Source organism: Balaenoptera physalus (assembly GCF_965194825.1).
Source record: "Balaenoptera physalus genome assembly, chromosome: 10".
NCBI classification, from domain to species: domain Eukaryota; kingdom Metazoa; phylum Chordata; class Mammalia; order Artiodactyla; family Balaenopteridae; genus Balaenoptera; species Balaenoptera physalus.
The window spans coordinates 60,097,153-60,118,475 of NC_138889.1; the positions used below are offsets into that span (position 1 = coordinate 60,097,153).

At 53.0% G+C, this 21,323-nt stretch overlaps 1 protein-coding gene and 1 long non-coding RNA gene across 10 annotated transcripts in view; one reads left to right on the forward strand and one right to left on the reverse strand.

The window, feature by feature from the left end:
* Positions 1 to 21,323, forward strand: part of GDPD5 (glycerophosphodiester phosphodiesterase domain containing 5) — an 89,921-nt gene that overhangs the window by 63,043 nt on the left and 5,555 nt on the right. For 4 of the 9 annotated variants that reach the window (XM_082477834.1, XM_082477833.1, XM_082477836.1 and 1 more), the window contains 12 exons: positions 1,482 to 1,575; positions 2,204 to 2,284; positions 10,634 to 10,732; positions 11,039 to 11,132; positions 11,504 to 11,649; positions 15,533 to 15,615; positions 16,719 to 16,869; positions 17,423 to 17,641; positions 18,293 to 18,450; positions 18,690 to 18,837; positions 20,112 to 20,194; positions 20,775 to 20,789. In XM_082477834.1, the coding sequence (XP_082333960.1) occupies positions 1,482 to 1,575; positions 2,204 to 2,284; positions 10,634 to 10,732; positions 11,039 to 11,132; positions 11,504 to 11,649; positions 15,533 to 15,615; positions 16,719 to 16,869; positions 17,423 to 17,641; positions 18,293 to 18,450; positions 18,690 to 18,837; positions 20,112 to 20,194; positions 20,775 to 20,789 (1,371 nt within the window). The remainder of the gene's footprint in view (positions 1 to 1,481; positions 1,576 to 2,203; positions 2,285 to 10,633; positions 10,733 to 11,038; positions 11,133 to 11,503; positions 11,650 to 15,532; positions 15,616 to 16,718; positions 16,870 to 17,422; positions 17,642 to 18,292; positions 18,451 to 18,689; positions 18,838 to 20,111; positions 20,195 to 20,774; positions 20,790 to 21,323) is intronic. The other 5 variants (XM_082477838.1, XM_082477840.1, XM_082477837.1 and 2 more) reach the window with 5 other exon arrangements.
* Positions 8,845 to 14,597, reverse strand: LOC309668271. Its single transcript, XR_014268177.1, has 2 exons — positions 14,400 to 14,597; positions 8,845 to 9,967 (listed from the first exon to the last, which is right to left on the reverse strand). It is a non-coding gene; the product is annotated as an uncharacterized lncRNA (long non-coding RNA).

Consider the following 21,323-nt stretch of genomic DNA (forward strand, 5'->3'; position numbering starts at 1 on the left):
CCTCCTGGTGTCCCCTCCCAGCCCCCTGCCCAGGCCCAAGACGGCAGCAGGCCTGAAGCTGCCTGGCGCCGGCTCAGTTTCTCTGACAACCGTGTGCAAGTTGCTGCCTTCTCTGAGCCTCAGTTTCCCCAGTTGTACAGGGAGGATATGGGTGGTTCAGTCTTCCTGGAGAGCAACTAAGCAGCATCTATCAGGAGCCTTAAAAAGTTCATTCCCTTTGGCCCTGTAATCCTATTTGTAGGAGTCTATCCTGAGGAAATAATTAATTATACAGAAAGGTATGTGCAAAAAAAAAACTGTTAATTTATGATAGTGAATGATTGGAAACTATTAATTGTCGTTAGTAGGAAGTTGGCTTCATATGGTACATTAATTCAATAGAAGACCACGTGACTATTAAAAAAATCACATTTCCTCAGGATTTTAGTGACTTCAGTAAATGCTTGTGTTAATAAGAAGCAGAGAATTGAGTACTTACCATGTTCCTCACCTCACTTCATCCTCAGGAAACACTATGAAGGGCACTTTGTTATCCCCATCCTGTAGGTGAGGAAACTAAGGCTCAGGGAAGTCAGGTATTACATTTTATCAATCCTAAGACCTCATCTTTTCACATGTTAACATTGAAATTGCGATGAATGTCACAATCAATGGCATCTTAGAGTCAGGGGAGCCTGTCACCGCCACAGAGTCCTGCAAGCCAGGGGATTTGAATCTGCGCGTGCCTCCCTCCAAAGCCTGAAATCTGACTGCTGTGCTGTACGCAGCGGGGTCCCGGCTTTGCTGTTTACACAAATATATAAGCAGGGGGGTGGGCTTCCCTGGTGGCGCAGTGGTTAAGAATCTGCCTGCCAATGCAGGGGACACGGGTTCAAGCCCTGGTCCGGGAAGATCCCACATGCCATGGAGCAACTAAGCCCGTGCGCCACAACTACTGGGCCTGCGTGCTACAACTACTGAAGCCCGAGCACCTAGAGCCCGTGCTCTGCAACAAGAGAAGCCACTGCAATGAGAAGCTGCGCACCACAACGAGGAGTAGCCCCTGCTCGCCGCAACTAGAGAAAGCCTGCACGCAGCAACGAAGACCCAGTGCGGCCATAAATAAATAAATAAACAAACAATAAATTTATAAAATAGCAGCCTTCTTAAAAAATATATATATATATGTATATATATATACATATATATATAAGCAGAGGGGGGAACCCACTGGAAGGAGTCAGCAAAGTTTTGGTGATGGTTACTTCTGTGCAGTAGAATTAAGGGGAATTGTCTTCTTGTTCATGCTTCTTGGCATGCCCAGGTGTCCCCCGTGAGCCATCCAGAGGCTGACCTATGACCAGGGGGACAATGACCTCCTCACTGAGTGGGCAGGGCCGGGTCACTGAGCGGGCCGCATGAGAGCTGAGAGCTGGCCGGCCCGAGGGAGCGTCCTGGCTCCCTGGTGGAGGTGTGACCCTTGCCCCTTCTCCTCCTGGCAGGTACCTCTACAACCGCACGGGCTCCTGGAGCGACTGGTCCGTGCCCATCCTCATGACCACAGCAGCCGCCTTCACTTACGTCGCAGGCCTCCAGGTACGTGGGGCTGTCTCAGAGGGCAGGTGGCCCTGTGCCCAGGGGAAGGGAGACCTGGCCTGTGCTGGGCTGACGGAGGGGCCCGCCCTGGTCTGAGGAGGGCAGCTGGCTTTTCTCCTGGCTGCTGGGGCTTGGTTCCTTCAAGGTGGGAGGTCCTCTCGCTTTGCCCCATCCTGGCATGTTTTCCCCCGACCCCGTGGAGCATCCCACCGTTAGGCCCCACTGCAGACTTCCTCTTCCAGGAACTTCTGCTTTGGTTCCTACTCCCAATACGCTACTCCCTCAGACTCAGGTTAGTCCCCAGGCTGGACTGGGGCACCCTGGGAGACAAGGCTGAAGTCTGCTTCAGAATCCTGGAGGCTGGAACTCCCAAAACATTAATTAGGCAGTCCAAGTGAAGCAGGGCCCAGTGACCTCTTGAGGGAAAAATCCTAGAGGAGGAGGAGCCTGGAGGCCTGGAATAATCTGGGAGGAGGCCAGGCTTGGGCTGGGCTGGGCAGGGCTGGGCATTCCCATCGCCTTCAGGGAGGTTTGCTGACTGGCTGCGCCGGGCCCAGAGAACAGTGGGGAGCAGGGCGTCTGGGGAACTGGCAGAAACCTCCAGGTCACACCTGGTGCCTGACTCTAGCCCTGTGGGCCCCCTGTTCAGGTCCTGGCACTATGTCACATTGCCGTGGGGCAGCAGATGAACCTGCACTGGCTGCACAAGGTAAGGGCTGCCTCCGTGGGGGCTTAGGGAGGAGCGGGGAGGCCGGAGGCCGCAGCAGCGGAGGAGGAACCTGGACACATCTTCCCTCTCCTGCATCGTGATTATAATTGTTCTAGTAGCTAACACTGAGAACTCACTGTGTGCCCAGCACTGTTCTCACTGTCTAGACTGTATTAACTCATTTAACCCTCACAGCAGCCCTGCGACGTTAGGTACTGTTATAATCCCATTTTGCAGTTGGGAAAACTGAGGTACAAAGAGGTTAAGTAACTCACCCAAGGTCTCCCACTGAATAAGTGGAGGGTCCAGGATCTTAGCTCTGTAGCCGTGCACTTAACCAGCACAGGTCACAGCTCCGGCCCTCTGGCTGGCTCTGCCTTCAGTCTCACCCTCTCCTCCTTTTTAGTTGAGCTCCTTTTAAAACTCTGATCCAGTGATATTTTTCCCAATTTAAAGCCCTTCCCACCACTTCCATTGCTCCCAGGGTGATCCAAACTCCCCCACCCGGCATTAAGGCTCTGCGTGACTTGGCCCCAGCTGAGGTCTCCCAACTGCTCTCATGGGACTGTCACCCTCAGCTTCTGCCACATGAGACATCTCAGGCCCTCCCAGCATGTCTGCCTCTTCTCTGCTTTACCCCTTCACTCCTCCCTTTCTCTCTCTTCTGGACCCTTCCTTGGTTCTCCTCCCCACCTACACAAGACTTCTCAGGCTCCCCCAGCCCCCTCAGGCTCCCCTGCCACAGTCCTGACATCTCATTGTCCATTTCCATCTGTCTCCCTGACCCCAGCCGTGCCTGGTCTGGGAGCTCCGTGCAGGCCAGAACTGACTTTCCATCTCCGTGTCCCTGGTGCCCCATGCAGGACTGGGCCCAAAGCAAAGAGGCTTCATACATTCCAGATCCTTGGCTCTCTTGCTTACTGTTCGTGGCACGCATGGTGCTGAATACATGTGGCTGATGCCTGCTCTTTCTGAGGGCCTAGTGGGCGCAGGGGTGGCGGTGGCACAGAGCTGACCAAGAGAGAGCCTCTCCCTCCCAGGAACACCTGGGCCTTGGAGGAAAGGACAGGCCACCTCTTTTCCTAGAGCCTGACTCAGAGTGAGCATGCCATTTAGGAAGGGGCATAAATGTCCAGAAATAACCACGAGCCCATGAGATGGGTCCAGAGTGACTCTGAGGGGAGGCGCTCACTTCCAGCTAGAAAGATACGAAGCAGGAACCGGAAGAAGGACGTGGTGAGCTCCAGTTGGGCTTCGTGGAGCGGGAGGTGCCTGTGGGCATCCAGGGGGACCTCTGAGATCTGGAACTGAGGAGTTAGACCCGGGGGACTGAAATCTTGGAGGGATGAAGAGCAGTGAGCCACGGGACTTCCCTGGTGGCGCAGTGGGTGAGAATCCGCCTGCCAATGCAGGGGACACGGGTTCGATCCCTGGTCCGGGAAGATCCCACATGCTGCGGAGCAACTAAGCTCTTGCGCCACAACCACTGAGCCTGTGCTCTAGAGCCCGCGAGCCACAACTACTGAGCCCGCGTGCCATAGCTACTGAAGCCCACACACCTAGAGCCCATGCTCCGCAACAAAGAGTAGCCCCCACTCGCCAGAGAAAGCCCGCATGCAGCAACAAAGACCCAACGCAGCCAAAAAAAAAAAGGCAGTGAGCCACCTCTGGTCCCCTCCCACCTTCCTCCTGCTTGTCACTCTTTCCTAAGATCTCCTCTGGGCTTCTGAAGTCCCCACTGTGAGGAACTTTCTTCTCCCACCTACAGAGCTGACACTTTGAAAGAACTGCACCCGCTGGCACCCCAGGTGGGGCTGGCGCACACCGCAGCCACCTCCTCCGGGGCACGCCTGGCTCTCAGCAGGCCAGGGCGCACCTGCTTGATCCCAGTGGAGAGGCGTCCGGAGGCCCGAGCCAGCCAGGGCAGCAGATCAGTGCACGGAGTCTTCTCCTGGGGGAAGGGGACTCAGGTCGCTTCATCTGCACTGGTGCCAGCTCCCAGGGTGCCGGTCCTGCCTCCCTCTCCCCTCTGATCCCTCCCAAGAGATGTCAGCACGAGGAAGGTCCTTCCAGGAGGAGCTGATCCATGGCTGGATCCACTGCACCTGGAGGGAGGGAGTTCCCTGGGGCTCAGTATTCAAACAGGGGCTGGAAATTCTACCCTTCTGTTTCCAAGATTCTGTCATTTGATTCTAAGATTTTAAGGAATTCTTATTCTTTCTGGTTTTGTTTTAACCAACTTTTGACCATTAATACATTGACATGGTTCAAAGTTACAAAGGTACAAAGAAGTACAAAATGTAAATCTCCCTATTATCTTTCCAGAGATATTTTAAGTATATACAAATGTGTGTATGTGTGTGCATATATATATATATATATATATATATATATATATGCACACACACACACACACACACATTTCCTTTTTCTTTAAACACAAGTAGTAGCCTATTATACCCTCTATTTTGCACCTTAAGAAAAAAAATTGGGGGTAGTATTTTTTTTTTATTGAAGTATAGTTGAGGTACAATATTATAGAAGTTACAGGTATACAATATAGTGATTCACAATTTTTTTAAATTAATTTATTTTATTTTTATATTTATTTTTGGCTGCATTGGGTCTTCGTTGCTGTGTGCGGGCTCTCTAGTTGCCGGGAGCGTGAGCTACTCTTTCTTGCGGTGCGCGGGCTTCTCATTGGGCTCAGTAGTTGTGGCGCATGGGCTTAGCTGCCCCGCAGCATGTGGGATCTTCCCGGACCAGGGCTCGAACCCGTGTCCCCTGCATTGGCAGGCGGATTCTTCACCACTGAGCCACCAGGGAAGCCCCTGATTCACAATTTTTGAAGGTTATACTCCATTTATAGTTATTATAAAATATTGGCTACATTCCCTGTGTTGTACAATATATCATCATAGCTTATTTTATACATCATAGTTTGTACCTCTTAATCCCCTACCCCCATCGTGCCCCTCCCTGCTCTCTCTCCCCACAGAAAATTCTTGGAGCTCCCTCCCCTTCAGTACAATAAGAGCACTCCCATCGGTGTCCATCCCTTGCTCCTGTCCCACCATCTAATCCCTAGCTGCCGAGGTATCTGGCCAGTCCCCTGTTGATGGGCCTGATCAACATCCCAGTTAACTTTCAGTTCACTGGCTGCACAATGTGGCAGTGACCTGTGTGGGGAATTGCTGGGTAAAGAGTGTGTGCTTTTGTAATTTGGATAGTTCCTGCCAGACTGCCTCCTTGCCAGGTGCCAATTCATGCTCCCTCAGTAATGTATGATTGTGCCTATAAAATCACCCTTGCACATGAAGTGTTCAGGGATTTCCTGACTTTGCCAGTCCCAATGGGTGAAAATGGTACCTCAGTGTAGTGGTTTTTTTAAATTAATTTTTATTGGAGTGTAGTTGATTTACAGTGTTGTGTTAGTTTTTGCCGTACAGCAGAGTGATTTAGTCATACATATACATATATCCACTCTTTTAGATTCTTTTCCTGTATAGGTCATTACAGAGTATTGAGTAGAGTTCCCTGTACTATACAGTAGGTTCTTATTAGTTATCTATTTCATATATGGTAGTGCGTATATGCCAATCCCAATCTCCCAATTTATCCCTCCGTGCCTTCCCCCCTTGGTAACCATAAGTTTGTTTTCTACATCTGTGACGCTATTTTTGTTTTGTAAATAAGTTCATTTGTGCCATTTTTTTAGATTCCACACATAAGCGGTATCATATGTCTGGCTTTCTCTTTCTGACTTACTTCACTCAGAGTGACAATCTCCAGGTCCATCTGTGTTGCTGCAAATGGCATTATTTCATTCTTTTTAATGGCTAAGTAATATTCCATTGTATATATGTACCACATCTTCTTTATCCATTCATCCGTCAATGGACGTTTAGATTGCTTCCATGTCTTGGCTATTGTAAATAGTGCTGCAATGAACATTGGGGTGCATGTATCTTTTCAAATTATGGTTTTCTCCAGATATATGCCCAGGAGTGGGATTGCTGGATCATATGGTGACTCTAATTTTAGTTTTTTAAGAAATGTCCATACTGTGTAGTTTTGGGGGGGTTTTTTTGTTTTTTTTTTAATTTATTTATTTTTGGCTGCGATGGGTCTCCGTTGCTGTACACCGGCTTTCTCTAGTTGTGGCGAGCGGGGGCTACTCTTCGTTGCGGTGTGCGGGCTTCTCATTGCGGTGGCTTCTCTTGTTGCAGAACACGGGCTCTAGGCACACGGGCTTCAGTAGTTGCAGCACGCAGGCTCAGTAGTTGTAGCTCACGGGCTCTAGAGCGCAGGCTCAGTAGTTGTGGTGCACGGGCTTAGTTGCTCTGCAGCATGTGGGATCTTCCCGGACCAGGGATTGAACCCGTGTCCCCTGCAGCAGCAGGCGGATTCCTAACCATTGCGCCACCAGGGAAGTCCCAAACATTCATTCATTCATTCATCTGGCTGCGCCGGGTCTTAGTTGCAGCATGCGGGATCTAGTCCCCTGACCAGGGATCAAATCTGGGCCCCCTGCATTGGGAGCGCAGAGTCTTAACCACTGGACCACCAGGGAAGTCCCTCCATACTGTGTAGTTTTAATTTGCATTTCCCTTACGATGAGTTAGGTTCAGCATCTTTCATCTGCTTAAGTCATTGACATTTCCTTTTCTATAAACTGTCTCTTCACATCTTTTGCCCTTTTTGCTGTGAGATTTGCTTTTTGCTTATTAATTTGCAGAAGCTCTTTATAGATTTGGAAAATGAGGCCTTTGGCTGATGAACTGCAAATCATCCTTCCTAGCTGTCATTCATCTTTTGACTTTGCTTGTTGTATTTTTGCCACAGGAATTTTTTATCCTTAAGGATTTTTTATGCTTAGGAATTCTGTCATCTCTTTTTTGGCTCCTGGGTTTCGTGTCAGAAAAGTCTTTCCCACTCCAAGATGATAAAAAATTTCTCTGTGGTATCATTTGGTAATTATGTTTCTACTTTTTTTAACATTTAAATTTGTTGTCCTTTTGGAAGTTATTTTAGGGTACAATGTGATCTTACTTTGTGCTTTTTAGATGGCTTCTCAGTGTTCCCAGCTCTCTGTTGAGTAATCCATCCTTTCCACTCTAATTTGAGATGCCACTTTTATCATATACTAAATATTTTTATGTATTTAGATCCGTTTCTAAGCTTTTTATTTACTTTCATTTATCTCTCTGGTCCTATACCAGTACCATACTTAATGCTATATAGTTTATGCTATGTTTTCATCACAATCTTTATTCTGAGAGTCTCCAGTTCCCCCCGAGTCCTGAGGAGGGGAGGGCTGGAGGACAGAGGGCCTCTGGGCAGTGCAGGGAGGGAGCTATTTGCAGCAGGCTGGGTACTGTGAGTGGATCTGGATGTCTACTTGGGGCCCTTCCCCCTCCTCCCCGGTCCTCCCAAAGCTCCTATTTCCCAGAAACCCCTCCCAGGTGAGCCTCCAGGAGAAGTCCAGGGGTCCAGGATGTGAAGAAGAAGGTGGAAGGGTACTTGGGGGCTTTGAAGTAAATAGGAGGTGGTCTCCCTGAGATATCCCCCCTCCTACCCCACCTACCACCCCAGCATCAGTTCAGGTGCCACCGCTGTGAGGGGCTTTGATCACAGCTCCCACCTCCCTAGGCCGTCCCCATCAGCACCCCCAGTGAATCCAGACTTCCTTCCAAACAACCGGCCCAGGCTCCACAGTTCTTCCTGGTGTCTAGCCTCTATCCCTCTAGTTGCGGTTTAGGAAGGCACATTCATCCTGCGTGTCAGGTACGGTGCCACAACCATCATTTATTGGGTTACACGTCAGGCGCTTTCCACACTGTATTTCATTTACTCCTTGAAATAATCCTGTTTATTTGATATTATGTCCACTTTTAAAAATTAAAAATTATGCCACTAACATTTAGTAAGCACTTATTATTTTGGTGCCAGCCATGGTGCTGAGCATTTCTCTTGCATTTTCTCATTTATCTTTCCAAATCCCTTTCAGGTAGGCGCTCACTCTCCCCATTTCACAGCTCAGGAAACATGCTTTGAGAAGTTAACCACCCCCATTAGGCACAGTCACCGAGGGATGTGACATAAGTGGGTCCCTGAACCCTGGGCCAATCTGCCACTTGGACCACAGAACCCAGACTCCAGCTACCCCCGCAAGAGGCCAACCTGTTGGCAGAGCTGGTTTCCAGCTCCTCCGGGTCCCAGCACCCAGGCAAGGCTCACTGAATGAACGGACATAGCTCCTGTATCCTCCACCCCTCCCACCGTCGTTACAAACCACAGTGCCTCCAGCACAGAAAACCAGAGACTGCCTTCTCAGAGGCTTCCCCTGAGCCTTCTGGGTGGGATGTATCCTTTCCGGTCAGACTTGAGGAAGGGTGGTAGAGTTGTTGGGAGTCAGGGCTGTTATCGTGGCTTAAGGACACGGCGTGTGTGGGGAAATCCCACAGAACTTGACCACTGCAGTAATGCTGTGGAGCATAAGGTTGCCACTAGAGCCACTGCAGAATTCAGAGAGGATAAAATTTTTAATTGCATTAGGATCCTTGGAAATCAGTTTTATTACAAGTATTTCCACTAGCAGTTAAATACTGTAATAAAATGCTCAGAGGTGACCCTTCAGAGATGCTTGCTATGGCCTGGAGGGCAGCAGGGGGCAGGGAGCCTGTGTGTTGGGGTGGGCGGGTTGGGAGGATGCGCAGGGATGGTTAGGACACTCCTGGGCTCCCTCCACTGCAATGTGACATCCCAGAAAGAGCACGACCTCCGAGACGGGCAGAATGGGGTTTGCTTCTGAATCTGCCCCCCTTCAAAGCTACATGACCAAGCAAAACCCTTAGGCTCTCTGAGCCCCATTTTCCTATGTGTAAAATGAAGATGATAACATCTCAGCTGGGATTTTACGAGGATAAACATGAGGAGCAAGCGGAGTGCCTCCCGCAGAGCCAGGCACACTCGGGCCCTCCATGCACCTTCATGTCTCTCATTCCCGTGTCCTCTGGACCGGCATGTCACAGTCCGTAAGGGCTCCTATCCATTTCAGCCTTATTACTGCTTCTTATTGGAACATTTGTTTCCAGGCTGATGGGCTGGAACGACAAACCTCCAAAGGCAAACTTAATCCCAGACGGGAATGAATCTTCCCTGCCTGGCAGGGAACGAAGATGGATCAGCCTCTGTCTCTGCCCTGACGAGCTAGAAACTCAATTTAGAGCTTGTTTGGTCGTTAGAGGGCTCTCTCAATGCTGCTGTCTCCAGGAAAGGCACTGTTAGAAGAAAAAGAAGGCGAGAGCCCTGCTGGCAAAGAGAGCAGCTGGGAGCAGGCAGTAGGAAGTCAGGAGGGCCGGATGTGGCGGTCTTGGCAGGCGCCTATGGAGAGAGGGGCTGCGGGGGGCTGCGAAAGGCTTCGGGGTAGAGGTGTGACCTGAGTTTTATGAGGCAGGCCTGGCGGTGTGGAGAGGTTGGGCAGAGTGAGATCCAGGGTCCAAGGCAGGGACCCTGGGGGGCTGAGTAACCAGAAACCAGGCATTACTTAGTTTGGGGGAGCATCTTGTGTTACATGACATATTTCAGATCCCATCTGTCCCCAAAGCTTTCCGTCCCATGAAGGTTCCATCTGGTGTTCCATCAGAGCTGTGCTCCTCACTTCCTCTGGGAGGGCAGCTCCTGTAACACATGAGAGGCTGGAAGCTAGGAGGCTGAGGCTGAGAGCAGGCCTTGGCAACGGGGCATGTGGGGCAGACCCCTGCGTCACCTCTGCCCGCTCCAGCCTGAAGGCCGGGCTGGGTGTCAGCCTCCTGCAGAGGGCCTGGCTCCTCAGCCTGCTGCCCTGCAACCTGGGCAGGTCCCCCTTTGCCCCATCTCCTGGGGAGCCTTGGTTTCCTCACCTGTCACACTGGATGAAAGGCGGCTGGGCAAGGCCCGGGACGGGACCTGCTGGACTCAGGGAGGCCCCCCATTTGCCGAGTGTATTCCCTCCTCACACCCTGAGCCCTGGGGCCATGACCCCACCTTACCCCAGCTCCAGCCCACCTGTCTTCTCTCCACCCTCCCTTCTGTTTCTCCTGCGGTCCCTTCTTCACTGGGTCCACCTGCCTTCTCCTGCCTCTGCTTCTCTCACTGTCCTCTGCACGGCTGCCTCTGGCTTTCTTTCAGTGCCTGCCTCTGCCCTGCTTTGTCGGTCTCTCTTGTACTCTCTACTCTCCCCTTTCCACCTCTCAGCCTCTCGCTCTGTCTCTCTACCTCTGCTCTCCCTCTCAGACACACTGGGGACCCTTGGGCCGATGGGGCTCTGATGCTGCCCTGACCCTCTGGTGGCTCTTCCCCTTCCAGATAGGGCTGGTGGTCATCCTGGTGGCTACAGTGGTGGCCATGTCAGCTGTGGCCCAGCTGTGGGAGGACGAGTGGGAGGTGCTGCTGATCTCCCTGCAGGTGAGTGGGGGTGGGGACGGGGTGGCTGCTTCCCCAGGACCCTCAAAACAAGACAGTGCCTTACGGTCACTCCCATTTCTCTAGATCAAGGTCCAGAGGAAGTAGGGAGGGGTCCACATCACATAGCAACTCAGAGGCAGGGAGGGTGCTACAATCCGGGGTACCTGGACTCCCAGTTTCCTCCACTGAAAAATGGAGACACTTGCCTGCCCCATGGATAGAGACAGGCCGTAAGGACGTTGGTAACCAGAGGGTCTGGGCACAGCTGGGAACCAGCAGTCTCTCTTGCCCCTTCCTGCACACAAGGGCACAGCGCCATTCCTGCACATGGGGGCCCTGGTCGCCGTCACTGCGCTCTCCTGGATCGTGGCAGGACAGTTTGCCCGCGCAGAGCGATCCTGTAAGTATGACTGGGCAGGACCTACCCTCCGTGCGCTCCAAGTACCAAGGCCAGCTTGTCCTGCCCCCGCCTGGACATTACCTAGGTAGCCTGGGGAGACGGTGCGGCCCTTGCTGTCAGTGTGGGGAGTCCCGGCTCAGAGTGGCCTGCAGGTTCCACAGAGGTTGCAGCCTCGGCCTTGCATGTTTCTTCCTCTGTGTCTCTACATGTGTGTGTGAGTTAGAGGCCAGGTTCACCTTCCTAGCAAGAATGGGGGGTCCTCTTGGTGCAGGGTCCCCTCAAAGCATCTGGGTCCTGACAAGTGGAGGGAGGAGGGATCCAGCATGCCCTCCCAAGCTGCCCGGGGCTCATGGTTGGGCCCATGTCTGCAGCCTCCCAGATGGCCATTCTCAGTACCTTCTTCACCGTGGTGTTTGCCCTCTACCTGGCCCCTCTCACCATCTCCTCTCCCTGCATCATGGAGAAAAAGGACCTGGGTCCCAAACCTGCCCTCATCGGCCACCGCGGGGCCCCCATGGTGAGTGCCACTTGTGGGCCCTAAAGACTGGGGTGAGGGGTGGGTGGAGCTGCCACTCCAGTGGGGAGACAGGCAAAAACCTATCTCCTTGTAGGGAGGAGCTTGCAGGGAAATGTATATAATACATGTAATGTAATAATAGCCACAATTTTTAGCCCTTTTTGGTGGTTGTGGTGTTGGGGGGTGGGCGTGGGAGGGGTTTAATGGAAAGGATTGGTGAAAAGGCTGGAGAGTTTCAACGGGATCAAGTCCTGAAGAGCCTGAAGGCATCTTGCTTGAAAGATTTCACTTTCATCCTGAGGGCCCTGGAAAGATGCAGGAGGGTTTTAGGCCAGGGCCAGATACTGCCAGGTTGTAGGTTAGGAAGGCCCAGGAGAGAGAGAGATGCTGGGTGTGGGGAGGGGAGCAGGGCCCGGGGGCTGGGACAAAGCAGCAGAAAAACTCTCCAGGCTGTGCAGGCAAGAGAGCTGGGTGCAGCTCTGAGCCCACTGCTAAAGGAAAACATTTGCACCGGGGTGAGATGGAGAGTGGAAGGAGTCAAAGTCAGCACCTGCTCCTTCTCTGCCACCCCTGTGACCCCGCAGTAGGACCTCCCCTCGAGGGAGTATGCTCCAGAGCCAGGCGTCCAGACCCCCTGGCAGCTGTGGGAGTCAGGGCCTATTCTATCTTCTCTGTGCCTAGTTTCCTCATCTTGTCCCCTGGGATGATGGGAGTGTCTGCACCGTATGGCCACAGGAAGCAAGAGTTAGCATGTGTGATGTGCCCAGGTATGAGCCTGGCTCACAGAAAGTAAGAGTTAAGCTTTACTGTTACCTCGGGCAAGCCCTCCTGCTTCTCTAGACTGGTTTTCCTGACCTACGGAAGCCTTGAACTTTGGTTCTCAACAGATGCAGTACCACTCATCACCACCAGGGAGCACTTGAGGGCTCTATGAGAGCTTTTTCTTGGTTTTGGCAGTAATTGGGAGTTCCATGGTATCGCTGAATTTCAGGGTAGTCTAGGGGGCCTCACGAAGTAAGCATTTAAAGGAGGCGTCACGTCGGACAGGGCTGCAAATCACCATTATTGTGCCCATTTCCTAGATAAGGCTCAGAGACCTGCGCCCCTGAGCTGGACGCTGGTGCCCTCCCATCACACCCCATGCTGCTCCCGGCACCTCTCGGAGGCAACCAGCTAGAAAGGCCATGGTTTTGGAGTCAGAGGATCTGGATTTGGGGTCCAGTTTTGCCACATGCTGCCCGTGTGTCTGGGGGGTTGCTGGTCCCCTCCAAGCCTCCCTGCTGCTGGCTTTTGTGAGGATAAATTAGGAGGAAAGCCTTCCAGGAGGCAGGGCCCCAGATTATAGCTGCTTTTCTTTCCATGACCCGTATTACCCACCCCACCTGCTCTGGAGGCCACAGGACAAGAGGGTGGGGTGTGCTGAGGCAGGAAGCGGGGGCAAAGGGAAGGAGTGAGGTGGCCCCATGTGGATTGTTGTTTTAGCAGAAAGATTTCAAACATTCACAGAAGGGGAATGAATAGTATAATGAATCCAATACCACCTTCACCATTTATCAACATTTTGCCATTCTTGTTTCATCTATCGCCCTGCTCTGTCTTTCCCCCTGCTTTAACATTTTAAAGCAAATCCCAGGTATTGTATCATTTTATCCATGCTGACTTCAGGATGTATCTTTAATGCATAAAGACTTTAAAATCAGAACCACGCCACACTGCCACTATTACACCTAACCAAATTAATAACCATTCCTTAATACTCTCTAATACTGAATCAGTGTTCAGCTTTACTTTGTCTCAAAAATATCTTTTTATAGTTGAGTTGTGAAAAATCAGAATCCAAACAGGGTCCACGTGGTACAGCTGGCTGGGATGTCTTCTAAGTATCTTTTAGTCTATAATAATCTCCCTCCCTTTTTTTCCCCATATGCTGTTTATTTGTTGAAGAAACTGAGTCATTTGTCCTGTAGAATTTCTCCCATTGCACAATCTGGCTGATTGCATCCTGGTGGTGGTCCTTGAGGGGCTGGTGTGGGTGTCTGACACAAGTCCTCCCTATGTCACTGTGAATGCATAAGTACCAGTGTCTACACCTGTATATGTCTGCCTGTGGGAGGTTTTGACTCTGGGTCCACACATCTGTGTGTGGTAAGCCCAAGTGCTCATCCCTGTCTTGGAGACGGTATCTGTGTGCCCTGGGCGGGGGTGTCCTTCCTATGTGGGTGGCCTGTGCGTGTGTGCATACTTTAATATTTGGTCAGACTGACTCCAAAGTTGGGCCTCTTAACCACAGTGGTCCACCACCATGAGTCTGTGACAACCACACCCACACATGCACACTTCTGACAATATAGCCCCATCTGCCTTTAGGCCTGAGGCAGTAGCAACCCTCTTTCTCAAGGAGGCCAGCACCTAACGCAGGGAGATCTGAGTTTAAAAAGCCTCCGGAAAAGAGATTTTGCCCCTCCCAAACACTTCCTCTTTCCCCCAAGGGTCTTCATAGCCCCTGCTACGCTCTTTGTGTCTACCCACAGTCTACCTTCTGCCACGTGGGAGCGGGTGTTGGTACCTCTCTGGTGGTCACTTGTGGGACGCCTGGCCACAGGGCATTTAGAGGTGATTGAGCAGGAACCCCACCAAGTCCACACCTGGATGCCTCTGTGGGGTCTCACCCAGCCCACTTGACCGGGAGACAAGGCAGCATATCCCCCAAGGCTGCTCTGCCCTGCAGAAAGGGGAAGAAAGGAACTCACATTTCAGAGACTGCTGACGTCTGTTACTTCATCTATGAGCTTGGTAATATTAGTCCATTTTATAGCTAAAGAAACCGAGGTCCAGAAGGTGAGGTGTGATGGCCCAGGTTGGTGACTGGGAAGGGGAATTGCTCCTTCTCAGCTTCAAAGCCCTTGCCATGCCAGGCCGCTTCCCAGAGGAGGGGAGTGTGTTTCGTGCTGGGGAACAGCATGGCCGGAGGAAGAGAAGATGGGAATGAGCATGTCTCGGTGAGAATGGGATGAGCCATGGGAGCCCTTTCCATCCATCCCTCACTGCCAGAAGTCTTCCCTGTCTTGCATCCCGCACTGCACATGGTCCTAGCCCAATCCTTGGTATGGTGCTGACCCCCAGTGGCAGCAATGGGTATGACAGGATCATCAGACCAAACAACTAGGGAGACTCGAAACCCCAAATCCCCCAACTGGAAGGACACTCAGAGAACAGTGTACATATACCGCCAAAGACCAAATGGGGAAACTGAGGCCCATAGGATAAAGAGATGCACCAAAGGTCACAAAGCTAGTTAATGGCAGAGTCAGGACTAGAACTAGGCTTTTCTGATGTATATGCTATAGGGTAACAGTTGTCATTTATTAAGCACTTACTGTATATCAGGCAACGTGCTAGGGGCTTTTAATCCTTATAACAGTCTAGGAGATGGTCTTGTCATGTCTGTACAGATGAAGAAACCAGTCACCCCACTGAAACTCTGCCATGCTATCTACCCTGTCCTCTCCCTTGGGGATCTCCACCTGGACTCAAGGTGTAACCAGGAGGAAACTTGGCATTCAGCCCAGCCCAAGACTGCATAGAGGCAGAAGACTGTAAAAAAGGCCTCCACCCCCCACATTTAGATACATCAACACTAACCATCCCTGCTTCTCTCTCCCCCACACCAAAAAAATCTATGAGGTAGGCATGATTTAACAGATGAGGAAACTGAGCTTCAGAGAAGCTGCATGGATGCCCAGGGCTCCACAGCTACTGCTTAGAGGAGTGGGAATTAGAACCAGGTCTACCCCAGCCTCCCAACGTGGAAGATTTTCTTTGGGTTGGGGAGCAGCACTTGAGCTAAAGCTTGGCTCTCCCTCACCACCACCTTCCTCCCCAGCTGGCCCCAGAGCACACGCTGATGTCCTTCAGGAAGGCCCTAGAGCAGAAGCTGTATGGACTCCAGGCTGACGTCACCATCAGGTAAGCGTGGGGCTTGGGAGGACAGCACCTCTTCTCCTCCTCCATGCAACCACACCCGGGTCTCTGCTGGAGACCTGTTTGGTCCCAGAGTCTTAGAGATGGGAGAGCAGAGGCTTGGACTGTCCACTGCAGGGCAGGCACCATGTTTATGCAAATAGATTTTGTGCCATACTCCAGGATATAAAATAGAGAAAAAAACAGACACTTGATTCAAGCAGGGTGGAGGTGGGGACCTGGAGTCCTGCCACAGATCCACTTAATGGAAAGACTAGAGCTATATGGCTCAGCAAGATGGAGCTCAAACACTCTGGTGAGTGAAATCAGCAAGGTGCAGAGCGATACGTTCACAGTGATGTCAATTATATTTTTAAAGACCACATAAAAGTGATCTATACAATTTCTACATGTAGATATATAAGTATGTGTTTGTATAAAGGGCAAGAAGTGTCCATACAGATCTGATAACATCATGTCTGAGAAGGGGAGGGGGCAGGGTACTGAACAGGGGTACCACAGTGTGAGGATACCGTTCCCATTGTAGACATTATAGAATTGTGTATTTATCAAAACTATCTAGCAGATGGTAGAAAAATGCCTTGAGGAGGGGGAGCACAGGTGCCTTTTACTGTTTCATGCTAAGGCACCTTATGGGGCTACTGGCAACCCCAGCAGTGGGGTAGACCAGGATGATAGCAGGGTGGAACTTGTCAAAGGGGCCTGCATTTGCACTCTTCTCATTATGGCATCACAGGGACTGGGTTCTAAGCCAGGTTCCACCACTTACTGGCTGGTAGGCCTTGAGTTTGATACTTCTGTCTCCAGCCTCAGTTTCCCCATTATCAAATGAGATAGCCTCTACCTCCCAGGGTTGCTGAGAGAACACGCTCAGCCCTCCCTCCTCAGCAGTGCCCACCCCCATCTGACCCTCAGAGAGAGCCAAGAGATTTGCCTACCACCCACTGACTTCCCTATGCAGATGGGGAACCTGAGGCCCACAGAGGGGCAGAGCGGGCCTGGGCCCCTCAGTGGGCTGGTGTACGTGGGTGGGGAGGAGGGTGTGGGACCTGCATGGGCACTGACTCCGTGGCCCCACCCTCCCACAGCCTGGACGGCGTGCCCTTCCTCATGCACGACGCCACCCTGCGCCGCACCACCAACGTGGAGGAGGAATTCCCGGAGCTCGCCCGCAGGCCCGCCTCCATGCTCAACTGGACCCTGCTGCAGAGGCTCAATGCTGGCCAGTGGTTCCTGAAGGTCTGGCAGCACCTGTCCCAGTCCTAGGCATGGAAAGCATGGTCAGGGACTCCATGGAGAGGGCCAGGGGCAGCCCTCAGCTCAGGTGACCTTCACACGCCGAGCTTCCTTGACTCACAGCCAGGCTGGTTGGCGCCCTCCTTGGGCTCCTGCCACTGCAGCCCAGATATCATGGCTGTCACTACTTGTTCTGGTTCTGCCTCCCCTACCAGAAGAAGTTGATTTTGATTATAATAGTTAATAGTTAAAATCGTTAACACTGTAAAACTCTAGAGGAAGTTGGTTCGCTGGTCTGAAACGCTACTGAGAGAAAAATGGACTGGGGTCTGAGATATGTTCCAAGCAAATCATTCTTTTGGCAAGCAGACTGGGATAGAGAGGTTATGGTTGGGTTCTCCTAGAGGTCCCACAGGGCCCCAGCCTTCAATGTGCCTGACTTGCACCCACCAGCCGACACTGGCAGCTCAGTCGTCTCCAAGTTCCATAGCCAGGAAGGCATGTGGAGGCTCCATCGGACTGGTGAGACAACCACGTGTGTCCCTGTCTCTGCCAGACGGACCCCTTCTGGACGGCCAGCTCCCTGTCACCGTCCGACCACAGGGAGGCCCAAAACCAGTCCATCTGCAGCCTGATGGAGCTCTTGGAGCTGGCCAAGGGCAATGCCACGCTGCTGCTCAACCTGCGTGACCCGCCGCGGGAGCATCCCTACCGCGGCAGCTTCCTCAACGTCACGCTGGAGGCCCTGCTGCGCTCGGGCTTCCCCCAGCGCCAGGTGAGGCCCTGCAGCCCAGTCCCACCCAGCTCTGTCCCCAGGGCGCTGAGCTCCGCCCAGCCCTGCCCCACCCGCAGGGAGACCAGGCCTGCCTGGAGTCCCGCTCAAGCGGTAAACTCACTGTGTCCCCTCTCCAGACCTCAGGGTTCCACATTTGTGAAATGAGGGTAGCATGCCCCACGCCTCCCTGACAGGGTCATCATGGGGCCAAGAGGGAAACAAGAAAGTTGTTTAAAATGTACAAAGGAAAAAAAAATAAAACGTACAAAGGGCAGGAGCAGGGCCAGATTCTTCGGAACATGGTACTTCCATGAAGTGTTACCTACATGATACCTGGGGATCAGAAAAATACGATACCAACTACGACAGCACACTAGACGCTGGTGGCCACATGCACAGTAGTTGACATTTGGGGCGTTATCGGTCTTGTCCTGACTAGGGTCTGGAGGAGAAACTTCCTGAGGTGTTGCCAAAGCAATTCCCAGCCTTGGCTGAGACCAAGTCATCCCCCGGAGGTGATTACTACCTGAAAGCTTTCACTGCGTGCCAGGTCCCGCCTCTTTTAACCCCTCCAGGTGCTCCACGAGGGATAGACACCCTAACCCCATTTTACAGAAGGGAAATCAGAGGCTGCTCCTCTCCCGCCTGCAGGTCCTGTGGCTGCCTGACAGGCAGAGGCCCTTCGTGCAGAAGGTGGCTCCCGGCTTCCAGCAGACATCGGGCTCCAAGGAGGCAGCTGCCAGCCTGCGGAGAGGCCACATCCAGCGGCTGAACCTGCGCTACACTCAGGTGTCCCGCCAGGAGCTCAGGTGCCCACCCCATCCTGCCAGGCTCACCCAGAGGACTGGACACAGAGGCTCAGGGTGCAAAGAGGAGAGGTTGAGAACATCAGGCAGACCTGGGTTTGTATGTGAGCTTGGCCCTCTGAGAGCGGAGTTTCCTTCCTCCAGGGACAGTTTTGAGGACGGCGTGAGGTTGTGAAGGGCCATGCTTTACAGGCTTCCCACACTGGCCAAAGGGCCGACCAGCCTCTGTCCCTGCCCCACAGGGACTATGCATCCTGGAACCTGAGCGTGAACCTCTACACGGTCAATGCCCCGTGGCTCTTCTCCCTGCTGTGGTGCGCGGGGGTCCCGTCTGTCACCTCTGACAACTCCCACACCTTATCCCAGGTGCCCTCCCCCCTCTGGATCATGGTGAGTTGGGGATTGTTGGGGGTCCAGAGAGCTGCCTATGGCTTCCAGGGCTGGGGGGCAGGTTCCACACCCGGGCTCTCTCTGGTGAGGTCTCAGGGGTGGGGGCAGCACCTGAGGGGACAGGCTTGAGGCATGAAGAGGACTCTCCTGACCTCTGGGGCCTGCACCAAGGTCTGGGGGGTAGGAGGAACCTTGGCCTGAGCCACATGGGGAAAAGCACCAAAGGCTCTAGACAGATAAACAACTACTTGGGTTTTTGGGGGGTTTGGAGATTATTATATTTTGTTTTAAAGGAAGGGAGGTCATTGGGAAAAGAGGGCAACGGAGCAAAAATAGGGAACGTTAAAATCTGCTCAGAGATTACAGCCAATAAAACCAGTTTTCAGTTGGTTGACCGATTGAGCACCTGAAGACAGGCCTGCGTTCCAGTCCCAGCTCTGCCAACCAGGGGGCTTGCGGAGCCCTTGACCTCCCTCCTGTGCTCCCACTGCCACTTCCCTGAGGTCATGAAAGGCAGATGGAGGGTCTCATTATGGCTAAGATGATGCCGTGTCAGTGAATCAGATCTAGGTTTTGGGTGGTTATCTCCATCCACCCACCCATTGTCTTTTAAAACCTCTGAAGGCTCAGCTCGGAATGAGATGAAATAACAGACTGGCAGCAGTAGCTATGAGCACAGTCTGATTTTCAGGCCACAGGAACTGACCAACAGCAAAAAGTGCCTCTGGCCCACCCCTGCCCCTCCTCCCCAGTTTACCTGAGGTCAAGGGGGTGCGAGGCCTGGCTGCTCTGCAGGCTTTGTCCTGCTGGGCCCCCCTCTGTGGTCCCCTGGAGGGCAAGCTCCCACGCTCCACACCCTACAATGACATGTACTCTTACATGCACACGGATGCCACATGCCTCTTCACATACCCACCTGTGTACCTGCTTGTCACGTCACACCCTCTCATTCATCTATTTGTCTTTCATATTTTGGCTCTTGCATGAAGCCCCTTTAAGCACATACATCCTCTAGGTTTAAAACACACCACCTCTACAGTGAACACTGCACAGATCTCTTTTATCCTACACACATACACACACACACACACCCCACCCCCAAACCCCAGGCCCACTCCTACAAAATATAACCTCAAGCCCCCAAGCCCCCTCCAGGTCCTCCTCTGCCCCTCCCTGATGGTGACGTGTGATCCTCCTGCCCATGGGCCCTTGGTCTGGAGCCCTGGTCTGGACCATCCGTGACTGGAAGCTGGTCGTGGGCCATCTGTCCACAGCCCCCGGACGAGTACTGTCTCATGTGGGTCACCGCCGACCTGATCTCCTTCATCCTGATTGTTGGCATCTTCGTGCTCCAGAAGTGAGTAGGCCCTGACCACCTTCCGTGGCCTTCCCTGCCCGAGACAGGCCAGCTCCCACCCCAGCCAGGTGAATGTCCTCCTGAGCCCTCGGCCGGGAGATGTCCTGACCAGACCACCCTGTTCTGGGGAGAAGGAGGCCTCCCTGTGGCCCTCAGCCCGTCCCCCTCAGCCAGAGCCCAGTGGCTTCTGGAATGGGCACCCAGCCAGGAGCCCAGAGCCAAGCTGGGCCAGGATTTGCTGTGTAGACTCTTTGGTGAGTTTTAGCTCCAGGGGGGCTCCTCTCTAGGCTTGTCTCCCCGCCTGTCAACCAGGGCACAGGTTTCCACAGCACTCGTGCCGGGCTCAGACCTCCCCACCCACCCTTCAGGACGACAGCTGGGGGTGGCGGTCGCAGCGGGAGTGGGTTGGTCCTGGGGAGGTTTTAGGGCCAGGCGGGGCCCCAACCCAGCCATGAAGCAGCAGGCTGCGGTTTTACTCTTGACTGACGTTCTCTCTCTGTCCCATACTGCTCTGATCCGGCGCATGTCCCTCCTCTCTCTCCCCCCTCCCCACTCTCTGCTGCACTCTGGCATCTCACAGCTATCACTTGATCAGGTAATTCTGGTGTGGTCCTCCTCCTCCTGTTCCTCTTTCTCCCTCCTCCTCACCGCCCCCTCTCCACTTCCCTCTGAAAGCCTGCCTCTTGAGGAGCCCTAGGCCCAGGTCGCCCTCCCAGACACCTCCCCTGCCTGAAGCCTCCTCCCCGTCCTTGCTCCCCTGCTCTCCCCTGCAGTCCTCCCTTCTCTCTCCCCATCTTGCCGTGTGTGTCCCTCTGCTCTCTCCCTCCCGCAGACAGGGAACCAGCATTTCCTTGCAGGTTGCTGACCTGGCCTCTCTCAGCACCAGAGCGTCTCCCTCTGGGGAGGGGCTCTGCCTGGGCCACCCCCCACAGCCTGGCACTTTGGGCAAGGCCTTCCCTGGTGCCCGGCGCACAGCCTACCAAGTTCTGTTTCTCCCTGCCACCTGTGGCCCTCCCACTCCCAGTTTGCCTTTCCCATCGCTCACTCTGTTTATCTTCCTCTCCACCTCTCTTCTCTCTTTCTTTCACTTTCTGTCTCTGACTCCCACCCCACTGCTCTCCCCCCATGA